The sequence below is a fragment of the Neovison vison genome, chromosome 13, assembly GCF_020171115.1.
Source record: "Neovison vison isolate M4711 chromosome 13, ASM_NN_V1, whole genome shotgun sequence".
NCBI lineage: Eukaryota > Metazoa > Chordata > Mammalia > Carnivora > Mustelidae > Neogale > Neogale vison.
The window spans coordinates 51,602,511-51,615,750 of NC_058103.1; the positions used below are offsets into that span (position 1 = coordinate 51,602,511).

The 13,240-nt window shown below is 34.3% G+C and overlaps 1 protein-coding gene across 1 annotated transcript in view; it reads left to right on the forward strand.

The window, feature by feature from the left end:
* MDGA2 (MAM domain containing glycosylphosphatidylinositol anchor 2) overlaps positions 1 to 13,240 on the forward strand; it is an 845,496-nt gene that overhangs the window by 527,025 nt on the left and 305,231 nt on the right. The window contains exon 5 of the mRNA XM_044231999.1: positions 9,257 to 9,389. Within this exon, the coding sequence (XP_044087934.1) occupies positions 9,257 to 9,389 (133 nt within the window). The remainder of the gene's footprint in view (positions 1 to 9,256; positions 9,390 to 13,240) is intronic.

Consider the following 13,240-nt stretch of genomic DNA (forward strand, 5'->3'; position numbering starts at 1 on the left):
ATGTAACCTAATATATAGTGTCAATTTATAAATTAATAATAAATTAGTCATTAGAAATAGAAAAATGATTGTGAATCAAAAGGTTTTAATTTTTTACTGATATTGGAAAATAAATAATTATAAATTTCTAACTCGTTTTATGAGAATTTTAGAAATACTGCGATAGGAGTATTTTACTACACAATGTCTACAGTGGTAAGGCCTACTGACTAATATATAGAATATCTTCCTTTTTAAAATTTTACTTACAAAAAGTAGTTTTAAGAGCTTAAAACTATAGGTATTACAAATAATTTGGTCAATATTAAAGAAAATGTACTTAAATTTTATAAACTGCACACATTTTTGCTATTTTTCTAGAACTTTCATAAAGATGTTCATGACATCATCTTGTGTATTGTAATTATATCATCTAATTACAAGACTGAACATATTTACATCAATTACATAATTAGTTATAATTAGACTAATTATACAATTAGACAATAATCAACTGAAAATTCCTTTTTACAAATCATGGAAATTCACATGGAAAAAGCCTTTTATCATCACAGAATATTAAATGTATATGAGCAAAAGAATAAAATCAATTTTATGTGATAAAACCAGTTATAAGTAGTAAAGTCTAATCGGTATAAATATATATTCAAAAGTATACATACATGCCATTTGATAGCATATATATGTATGCACACATATATTGATATCTTTTGTTATGCAATATGCTATATATATCTTTTTAATATAATGGACTTTGGGAACTGTTTATTGAGGGGAACAAGGTAATCCTGAATGTCTTCATCATTTCCAGGATGTAGTAAGTTAATTAAGTAGGTAAGGTTCAAATTTTCCCATAACTCACCATGTTGTTTTCTGTATTCCTTCAATAGGCTTTGTCTGTATTAGCCACTCTCACTCTTTGGCATGCTGCCTAATCTTACATATTCACTTAGATGTCTATCTGGTAGGTTCACATATCTTGGTACCTTGTTTTTTGAATACTAGATATAAATTTATTAGGTCACCCAGAATAATTCTCCAATCCCATGATAGCTGAATAACCCAGCTATCATGGATCTAGAGTTCACAGTAAAAGTTATTCTTTTTTTTGTCTTTTCTTCTCATGTGCCTATTTTCCTGCTCCATTCTGCATAAGAATTAACTAGAATATGCTGTGTGCAAACCATTATATTTATTGGGCCATACTTGTTGTGGGAGTTATCTAGAAGGGTGACATGAATCCTCTTTTTAAGGCTTAACAATATATATTCTTACTTTTGAGTAATATAAACACCAGGCACATTCCTGATCACAAAAACATAGGTACACAAAACATTTCAGGAATACATCTACTACAATAGTGACCTCTGTATTTTAATGGCCAGAGCATCATTTCTGTTGGTTCAGATGTATCTGATTGTTTTGTATATTTCCTTCTCTTGTGACTTATTTCCCATTTACATTTTCTAATTCATAACTGACTATAATTCTGTGGATGGCCCCTAACTCAGCTTTATAAATCTACATTTCAGCCTCACCTAATGTTAAGAATTTTTTATTCCTATTACTACTTGAGTCAGTATGGTTAAGCAATGTTGACTGAAAGCTTATGTGCAAGGCAGTGATTGGGTATCTGTTTTTTTCTAGTCAGCAATCTTGACTGAATTGACAGCATGTACTCCACAGATGACAGGGGTGGAATGTCAGGTGAAGTTATCTCATATAATGGAAAAGCCAGATCGATACAAATACCTAATTCAAAAAAAAAGCAAAATAAAAGTGAAAAAATATACAAAGCAAATGACAGAAAACATATACAGACAGTCCCCAGTTTGTGATGGTTCAATTTACGCTTTTTTGACTTTACAATGGTGTGAAAGTGATACAAATTCAAGAGAAACCATACTTCAGATTTTGAATTTTGGTCTTTTCAGGGCTAGTGATATATAGTTAGATACTGTTCTTGTGATGCTGGGCAGCACAAGTGAGCCAGAGTGCCCAGTGAGCCATGTGATCACAACAAGAGTGATACCCAACTGATCCCAACCAATACCCGTATAGCCATTCTGTTTTTACTTACAGTATCATATTCAATTAATTATCTGATATAGTCAACACTTTATTATAAATGGTCTTTATGCCAGGTGATTTTGCCCACCTGCAGGGTAATATAAGGGTTCTGGGCATGTTTAGGGTAATTGGGCTAATCTATGACATTTGGTGTATTAGTTATATTAAATGCATTTTCAACTTACAGTATTTTCAACTTAGGATGAGTTTATCAAAGATCATTCTCTCTTAGCAGCGTAAGGTCAAGGAACAGAATTTCTAAGCACATCATTCCCTCTATGGTTGTAGTTAAATTTAAGTCAAGAAACTGGCTATTTCTTAATATATAACAGACAGGAAGTGCATGACTAACCTAACATTTAAAGGATTTGGCTGTTTCTCATACAATTTTTATTTTTTACCAAGAACAGGGAGGAGCAGGAGAGTTGGCCATGTGTTCATTCTAATAATCCACTTGAAAATATTCAAATGTAGAAAAATTACAGAGAAAACATCAGTATCTGATTATTAATGTGACAAGTTTAATAGAAAGGATAGAGAAATGAGAAAGTAATAAGGATAATACAAGAAATATAGCAACATAAGCAAAGGACCAAGTGCTTAGTGAAGAATAAAGTCTAATTTTTATAGATTTTATGTTTTTACCTTTTATTTTAAAAGTCATTTTGATTATATATTATGACTACATTTCTTCTTGAAGGATATAATGGGTGGAAAAGACTGAATTTTAGTGCATTCTTAATCAACAAATAATTTATTAAGCAATGGATAGGAAAATTTCTTACTATGTATTGTGAGAGAAACAGGATACTTCTATCCCAGGGGCCTTACGATTCATTTAAAGAACTTAAGGCAACCACTGAATGGTAACTCACAAGTAAGCACTAAATAGTGACTTATGAACAGAGGGCATGTGATGTGATGAGCACTGAATGTTATACGCAACTGATGAATTATTGAACACTACCTCTGAAACTAATGATGTACTGTATGTTGGCTAATAAAAATTTAAAATTAAATTAATTAATAGATGTCTTAGTATAAAAATGCAATGAAAGTTCCAAAGAAAGTAAAAATTTACTTCTAATTGAGAAGGTCAGAAAAGAGTGGAGAATATGTACAAATCTTTTTGAACTGCACCTCGGTTAAGCTGGGAACAGAAAAAGATGCATATCAGGGGATAGGGAGTGTTTTCTTTCTTCTTTTTCCTAAAGAAATATTTATGTATTTTAGGGGGGGAGGAGAGAGAAAGAGAGAGACTTTCAAGAAGACTCCCCGCTGAGCAGAGAGCCCAATACAGGGCTCCATCTCAGGATCCTCAGATTATGACCTGAGCCAAAATCAAGAGTCAGATGCTTACTGACTTTGCCATCCAGGCACCCTGGGAGAGTTTTTTTTTTTTTTTTCCAATTTATTTATTTTCAGAAAAACATTATTCATGATTTTTTCACCACACCCAGTGCTCCATGCAAGCCGTGCCCTCTATAATACCCACCACCTGGTACCCCAACCTCCCACCCCACCCCCGCCACTTCAAATCCCTCAGATTGTTTTTCAGAGTCCATAGTCTCTCATGGTTCACCTCCCCTTCCAATTTACCCAAATTCCCTTCTCCTCTCTAACGCCCCTTGTCCTCCATGCTATTTGTTATGCTCCACAAATAAGTGAAACCATATGATAATTGACTCTCTCTGCTTGACTTATTTCACTCAGTATAATCTCTTCCAGTCCCGTCCATGTTGCTACTAAAGTTGGGTATTCATCCTTTCTGATGGAGGCATAATACTCCATAGTGTATATGGACCACATCTTCTTTATCCATTCATCCGTTGAAGGGCATCTTGGTTCTTTCCATAGTTTGGTGACCGTGGCCATTGCTGCTATAAACATTGGGGTACAGATGGCCCTTCTTTTCATGACATCTGTGTCTTTGGGGTAAATACCCAGGAGTGCAATTGCAGGGTCATAGGGAAGCTCTATTTTTAATTTCTTGAGGAATCTCCACACTGTTCTTGGCTATCAGACACATGAAAAAATGTTCATCATCATTAGCCCTCAGGGAGATTCAAATTAAAACCACATTGAGATATCACCTTACACCAGTTAGAATGGCCAAAATTAACAGAACAGGAAACAACATGTGTTGGAGAGGATGTGGAGAAAGGGGAACACTCTTACACTGTTGGTGGGAATGCAAGTTGGTGCAGCCTCTTTGGAGAACAGTGGGGAATGTTTTCTTTAAAGATGACAGAGTTGAATATTATAAAAAGACAGTTCAAAATAGTGATGAAATTTAATTGATGGGAATGAGGAGTTTGAGGAATAAGGAAAAAGTAATTTTGCTTAGACTGCATAGGATCTCAAATGACAAACTAAAGTTTTTGAAATGGTGTTTTAGAAGAAAGCTGGGTAGAGTTTTCTAGCATGGACATGGGTAGAGTTTTCTAGCATGGACATGGCACGAGGCATGTCTGGTGGCAGCATCAGAATGATTATAATAAAAGAGAGCTGCAGTTCTTCATAGTAGACCATATATTACCTTAGCCAGAATGAGCACTCAAGCAATGTTGGTTAAATCAATGATAAGGGTCTAAAGCAAATATTGTGCCTATATGATTGGAAAGGAAAAGTCATTTCGTGAAAAGAAAATTAAGAATAATCTAAAGCTTAATGTCATTGAATGTGGGGTAATGAGAAACAATAAAAAATGAATGATGCCATGTCTTCTGAGTCTGGATTATGGAAGAGTGATGGTGGCTTGCGTTAAAAAGAACATCAGAAGAGAAAATAGGTAATGCAGATTCTAATGGAGTATAATAGTGAACCTTCTGAGTTTAATATGACCTCATATGCCCTACTGATGAAAATCTCCATCAAACAGTTATCAAAGAACGTGACATGAGGCAGGAAGTCAGAGGTATGAAAGGGAGAGGAGAGGACATGTACAGAGAGGCCAGGGTCATCCAACAGGAAAAGAAATACAATCTAGAAATAGAAGAGGTTGGGGCACCTGGGTGGCTCAGTCAGTTAAGCATCTGCCTTCTGCTCAGGTCATGGTCCCAGAGCCCTGGGATCCAGCTCTGCGTTGGCTGGGCTCTGGGTTCTGCAGAGAGTGGGTTTCTCCCTTTCCCTCCACCTGCCGCCCCCGACCCTGCTGGTGCTCTCTCTTTCCCTCTTGCTGTCAAATAAGTAAATAAAATCTTAAAAAAAAAAATAGGGACACTTGGGTGGCTCAGTGGGTTAAACCTCTGCCTTCAGCTCAGGTCGTGATCTCAAGGTCCTGGGATGACTCCCGCATCGGACTCTCTGCTCAGCCGCAAGCCTGCTTCCTTCTCTCTTTCTGCCTTTCTGCCTACTTGTGATCTCTTTCTCTCTGTCAAATAAAAAAAAAATAAAATCTTAAAAAAAAAAATAGAAATAGAAGAGGCAAGCCTAACTTGTTCATTGGCAAAGTATAAGGTGGTTTCTTATAAGGGAGGCGGGTAATACAGGAAAAATAGAAGTCAATAAATGATATAAAAAATACATAAAAAAAGAATGATCAAAAAGAATTAGAAAACCAAAACAGATTATCTTAAGAGGTCCAGAGTGGGGGGAAAATACAAGTGCAAGATCATAATTGTTAACAACTGCAGTTAAAAGGATAGGAAAAAAATTGGAGAAGTTCTATTTTATTAATTATACTACTACTGGTGATTTTTTTAAAGCATGTTTTTTTCTGTTGTTGTTTTGCTTAGAGATTTGTCAGGAACCTATACATTGATGCTAATAAAAACTATGATAATGGAACATATTCCACTGGAGATATATTAGTAGAAGATTACAGACTAAAATTGGTACAATAGATAGAAAATGAAATGGAAAGCAACCAAGAAGTGACTAAATTATGATACAATAATTACCTACACATAGGGGCTGTCAAAGTAGCAAAGGCAATCTAAAGTGTTAGAAATAAACAAAAAAAAAATAAAGAAATAAACAGAAAAGTATAGAAGCATAAAAAAGAAAGATTTACTGAATTATAACAAAAGAACATCATTAATGACAGTAGGTACAGTTTCAGTGGAGTGTTGAAATATTATTTTAAAAATATGGATTAAAATAATTTTTCAGTGGAAACAGAAACAAGTACTGGCAGAATATAATTAACTCTGTGAATAAAGAGAATTTATCACTAAATATACATCTAAATGACACTGTTTCTCCTTTGTATGTATTTGAGAATCATTATTACTGTATGATTGCTTTTAGAATATTAACTATACATACGTTAACATCCTTTGAATTCATATCAGGTACCAAGCAGATAATAATCCTGGAGAAATAAATATGTGCAAATGCTTGAATGGTGAAATATAGGTAGTTATAGCACTTTCAATTCATTTACAAAGTATCTCTCCTGTGCTAAGTCCTGTGCTAAATGCTTGGAACATAGCGCTGAGAGCAGGACAGATATAGTTAGTGCCCTCTAGGTACTTACTGGCAAGGGGATGGATGAGTCTGGCAGAAAATTAATCCTTTCCTGAAACAAATGGAAAAATGAGACTGTATTATGAAGAAATAAGAGCATACTTCACCAAAAGCGATTTCTCCTCTTCCAGAAGGTGAGGCAAGGTTTACCTATGGAATTAGGGAGTATTGGTATCTAAGAATGAGATGAATTTGATAAGGCATAGAGATCATGAACCAAGCACGTGCAAAGGTTCTATGGTAGAAGGAAGCTGGATAAGGAACTAAGAGAATGAGATGAGACTAGGGAGGAAAGGAGAATAGACCATATAGGGTTGACCATCATGTTAACAGCAATTGTGTTCACTTTAAGAACAATAGTTAAGTCATCGATGTGATTTAAGCAGAGAAATGTCATGATCAGATTTTCATATTAAAAGAAATTCTGGTTGCAGATCATTATGCTTGCCTGTGCTTTTTTCAAGATTTTATTTATTGGGGGCGGGGGGAGGATGCACAGAAGGAGACGAAGAGAGAGAATCTTAAGTAGGCTCCATGCTCAGTGGAGCCCCATTGCAGGGCTTGATCTCAAGACCCTGAAATCATGACCTGAGCCAAAACCAAGAGGCAGATGCTTAACCAACTAAACCATCCAGATGCCCCGCTTGCTTGTGTTTTTAAACTATACTAACTGTAATCAGGAATTTCTTAAAGAATGTAGGATGTAGAGCATTACATTTAAAAATAAATAAAAAGAGTGGTCAAGAATGAGCACGTTTCAAAGTCAATAAAAGGATCTGAGAGGGAGATACTGAATATTTGAACAAGAAGTAATCGAAAGTTCAAGATTCTTGTTACTAAAGAAGGAAGAGGAAATTTAGAGGACTGGATCTGAAGTTCAGTGTAGGATACATTAGTTAAGTTTTAGGTGTCTGTGAGGCATTAAAATGGACATATTGAGGTAAAATTTTGGTCTATGTATCTGAAACTTAAGGGAACATTCTGGAATAGAGATGTAGACATGAGGAGGAGGGCAGGAAGGTAGAGCTTGTAATAGTAAGAGTAAGATACCTAGGGGAATTTTATAATTCACAATTAATTGTGGGACAGGCAGCTCCAGGAATACCAACAGTTAAGTGTTGAGAGGAGAAAGGAGAGTGAAGAAATCCAACCAATGATAGTCACAAAGGTAGAAGGAGTAAGATATATCATTTCATTTAAAAATGGCCTGAGTCATCTGTTTCTGGTATAACATTTTCTTTCAACCATGCTAATTCTTTCAAACATGCTTTCTAACTAAGCACACACTTTTCTAGCCATTGTATTTAGTTAATATAAATGGAAACTCTGTAACACACTGAGAGCATGTTTTAAATATAAGTTCTAGAAACACACACATTGACTTATGTATATTCATGTGGGATGCATTTGCTTTTGTTTGTATAGAAAAATACAGTGTTTTTCCTAAAGAAAAATTGGAAGATAGAAGATTGTTCCTTCTTAGTCCACTGGGGAAAGTAACTGATTTAAGACCAAATTTTGACAGTGCATGAATGGAATTATGGCCACAGTGCCCTTGCAACCTGAAGGAGAGATTCATTTGATGCATTTGAAAAACTAGGTATCCACACCCGTGTGTGAGCAAGCTTTTTTGCAAATGAGCAGGCAATCCTTTGTGTTGTTACTAAGTATTCCAATCCTTCTGAAGAATGTATGAAAGAATTGCATTATTTAGGATTTAAGTGATATTACACATGGTTGCATATAGATGTTATTTGGAAAAAAATTAACATTTTGAAAATTGCTATACCAAATATGATTTCACTGGGATACAGTTTACCATTTCCATAATTAAGTTACTTATGAGAGGAACTATTTTGAGAAAGTACATTAATCACCTTAGAAAGTAAGGAAATCCTTAAAAAACCCATTTTGAACTGGGCAGTTTTTTCTTTAATTTTTATTGTTGTTTGTTTGTTTCTTCTTTTACCCTTTTAACAATTTCAGTGTTTTACATGGCCTTTCCTGGCTTATCAAGAGTTTGTAAGATATTCCTGGCTACTTGCCTGATTTGAGTCTATCTACAGTTTTGCAGATTTACCTGGAAGATCTAGACCTTGAACTCCTGAAAAATAAAATTGCAAAACAATAATAATTTTTTCTTTTTTTTTCATTTTTTTAATGAATGCTTCTTTAAGACATTTTACATCTGTCATTGATATGTATACACAAAATATTTATGTATATAAATTTAATTGCCTGTCATTAGCTTGACTTCAATAACTTTGTTCTACCAGCAATGTTTCATTTATAGGCTCTTCTTCAGAATACATTCCTTTTGAAACATTTCATGTTGAAGTCTGCATAGATTGCAGTATTTGTTGAATAAACTCCATTATTAAGTACACTATTCTGATCCTTACACAATAATTTGCATAACTACCACCAGAAATAGACTTCTCCCCCTAGGAAGCTAGTTTGCTAAGAAAATGTTATGAATTTTCACTGTAGTCTGTTAGCTTTTATCTCCAGGCACATCATAGTATTATTTTTAAATGCATGTTTTTTTGTTTTGGTTTTTGGGTTTTTTAGGACATTTTTCCTTAAAAAATAAGACAATCTGCCATTTTGACGATAATATGATCTAATACAACATAATGCCATAATTCATTCATTCATTCATTCATTCATTTTTGTTATCATTGACTTTTTCTAATGACCTTTTCTACATTTTCAGGGTGAAACCAAGATTTTAAAACTAAAGAATCTTCGACCTCAAGACTATGCTAATTATAGCTGCATTGCTTCAGTGAGGAATGTATGTAATATTCCAGATAAGATGGTGTCATTTAGACTTTCCAATAAAACAGGTATGGAGCTTTCTCTCAATGTTTTATGTCTGTTATCCATAGCTAATATTTAAAAAGGTTAAGTTTCTTATACACCAAATGATTCCTGTAGTGTATCTAGGAAAAAGACACCTTTTCTTTTTCCCTCAGAGAAGTCTATGATATCTGAAAAGTTATTGGTAAATGCATGCTGTAAAGTTTAATTGCTATATGTTCGCATGTAATGTTTGTTTATATGTCATACAAAATTATAGTCCCTTAAAATAGTGCATTCATAAATATCACAATCATACCCATAACATGTTCAAAGAAATTCTGAGAAATATTAGATTCTTCACATAAAAATTTATGGTCTAAATTGCTAAAAGTGTTTTGTGATTCCAAAGCTAAGAAATAGAATCTCTCTCTTACTCTGTTTCAAGTCAAGAACATTAATTGGTAATTTCAGGTAGGTGTTTTTAGGAAAGTATTTTTGTAGAAAATGTCAAAACATTAGTAAGCTTGTGACTTAAGTTAGCCTGTGTTTAGTAATAGAGACCTCAGAATAACTGCAAGCATATTAAGGAAGAATTGCTAAATGAAAGAGCACACAGAGAGCGTGGGAATGGACTGTCTTTTGCATGATTGTGTGGAAATAATCACTCTAATAAAATAGAATTTGAACTGGTTTTGAGAAACTTTCAGTAGCAATTAATGTAAATTTTTTACTTTCAAATAATGCTATTAAAATGGTTTTTAAAAGTAATTTTCTCATTAACAAAAACCTTACAAAGTGTGGGTTTGATGTGCCTGGGTGTACATTTTGATTCTGCCACTTATTAGCTCTTGGATCTGGTTGAACAAATTGCTTCACACTCTGCCTCAATTTCCTCACAAATTCATAATGTTGTAGGCAAGAATTAGTGAGTTAACATACATAAAGCACATGGCACATGCTTTGTCAGTTTTCCAACAAAGAGCTAGTCAGCACACAACACATTTGATGAAAAGATATCTTTTCACCTAAAGTCCTTTTCACCTAAAGTCCTTTTCACCTAGGACTTTATTGGAAGGTGAAAAAAACGTGTGCTCAACTGTTGATTCACCATCCCAGGTTCCACTGAGTTGTTAAAATTTTGAAAGATAATTTAAAAAATGTATTCACTCATGTATTCGTCAGAGACTTCCTGGGTTCCTACTATGGGTCTGCACTGATAGGCTTAGGAATATTGGCTAAGATGTAAATTGCCTTAAACTAGAGAAATGCTTTATTAAGCACCAGGTAGAAGTCATTAGTGGAAGGTAAAAGAAGAATGTGGGATATGAGAATAAACTCTATCAAGAAGGATGAGAAAGACTTGAGGGAAACAACATAACAGAAAAATAAAATCTTAGTGAACCTTAGACTTATAAAAGTTAATAATCTCATTTCACTTAAAAAAAAAAGAAATAAGCTGTTGAGAAATAAATATCAGAGATTAGCATGTAAGAACTGGGGGTGATTATGTTGCTCTTGGCATGAAATACTTGGTGAATTATTATAATTATCTTTGTTTTTCTTAGTTTCTTTAATATATTTTTATAATATGCATGATCCAGGGAGAAAAATTAGAAATAAAATGGAAGTCCTATGGGTTGGGTAAACATATTACAGTAAGAGTCAGAACAAAGGAGTTGGTATATTACTACATATGTTATGGACCTTGCCCTTGAGCAGTACTTTATTACTTTTAAAAGTATTTCATGTTTATTATTTCAGTTTATCTTTATAACTACTGGGCTATAAACAGGAGGATTTTTCTTTGTTTGTTTGTTTGTTTTATCATGTCTTTATCATTTGACACATAACCCACTAACCCTTGGTGATTAAAGTATCCTCATTAGATTGTTTTGAGAATGAACTAAATCAATAAAAACAAAAATTCTTTAAAGACTAAGAGGTACCATAAAATCATATTTAACATTTTTTCTGCTCTAGGAATGTATATTTTATTATTTCACAATGTCCCACAGCTACTAACGAGTGGAGACAAAATTTATCCCAAAGTGTGAAGAATTATTTTAAATTGGAGACTGACTAGCTACTATCCACAAAATTTTTGTGAAGCCAGAGAAAATGAACCTAAATCTTGGCTAGAGTTTTATTAGGAATAAATAAGCATTTCTTAACCTAAAGCTGAAAGGAGGAGATTACCATGAGAGGTCATAGAGTTTCCAATTCCTGAGGTCTTATGAAACAGTTGGGTGACTTTGTTTCTGAGGTGATTTTTGACAATTGCCAGCTCAGAAAACAAAGACTTGACTCCCTGTCCTGTGGAGAGAGCACAGGAACTCTGTAATATAGATGTTTTGTTTAACTTTTCAGCTTTCTGTCCTGTTCTTTATTTTTCAGGCTAAAGTATTGTGTACCTAGACTGAACCAAGAAAATAAACTATCATTCTCTTTTATAAATTATCTCATGCAAATTTTAGATTCATGTTCACTGCAAAATGACCATTAGAGTTATGGTAAATAATTGGATTAAAAATAATAAGCTTAGGACCTTGTCTGACTTTTCGATTACTATAATCAAATCTGTCACGTGGCTGGTGCTTTACATATTCAAACCTGGTTTGCTTCAGCATTTTTCCCATCTGGTTGAAAGAGCTGGTGCATTTCAAATAGGTGAAGTCATTGAGGTAGCTCTCAAATTATACCAGGATTAACTTAAGCTTTCAGCATCTTCATCTTCGTGCAAACAGGCCTATTAACACACAAGTGCATACAGGCTAGTTCATTGCTTTCTAACACCGGAAAAAGATCAGGAGTCACCATTGGGATAATCAGTGTGAGAGGTTTTTTTTTTTGTTTGTTTGTTTTTAAGATTTTATTTATTTATTAGAGACAGAGCTGGAGGAGAGTGGTGGGCAGAGGAGAGGGAGAAGCAGACTCTTCCCTGAGCAGGCAGCCCAACATGGGGCTCGATCCCAGGACCCTGGGATCATGACCTGAGCCAAAGGCAGACGATGCTTAACCAACTGAGCCACTCAGGTGCCCCAGAGACAGGTACTCTTGATGATTTCACTCTTGTGAATCTTTAAATGGCATAAAGTTCCCATATTTTTAACTCTTGGTTGCAAAATGTCAAGGAAAATGTTGAATGTATTATAAATAGTATAATATGTTTGATTACTCTTCTCTGTTAATTAATATGTTTAAGGTAACTTTGGAGAAAATTTTTGTAATGGAGATGAAATAATTGACTATTAAATATATTTTTGGTACAAAAAAATTTTATTTTAACAACTCTAGAGTGAAGGAAAATTTTTAAATATAATCTATTTATTGACCTGATTTGAACAATGCCCAATAACATGGCATATAAAGATGGAAACAGTGTCTGCTGTGAATAAAGTTTTGTAAAACTTTTTGCAGCAGAACAATTGCATCATGGAATACAGTTTTCTGGGTCCTTTCTGTACCTGCTAAATTAGACTTTCTGGGAATAACCTGCAGTATACACACTTTACTTTGGAAAACAGATACTGTCTATATTATCAGAATGTTTTCCGTGAACCCATTCTACTTTGTGAATTGGAACTTTTGTTAAAAATAAGTGTATTTTGGGAGTGCCTGGCCGTTAAGTGGCTGCCTTAGGCTCAGGTCATGATCCCAGGGTCCTGAGATCCAGCCCTGCATCAGGCGCCCTGCTCAGTGGGCAGCCTGCTTTTCCCTCTCCCTCTGCCTCTCCCCTCTGTTCCTGTTCTCTCTCTTTCTTTCTCTCCTAAATAAATAAATATAATCTTTAAAACAAAAACCCATTTTTTTACAACTTTAAGCAGCCATGTTTAGTGTCATTTTAAAATGAAGTATCATCTGTAGATTTACCAATAGCATCTTTTCTTAACTTTCC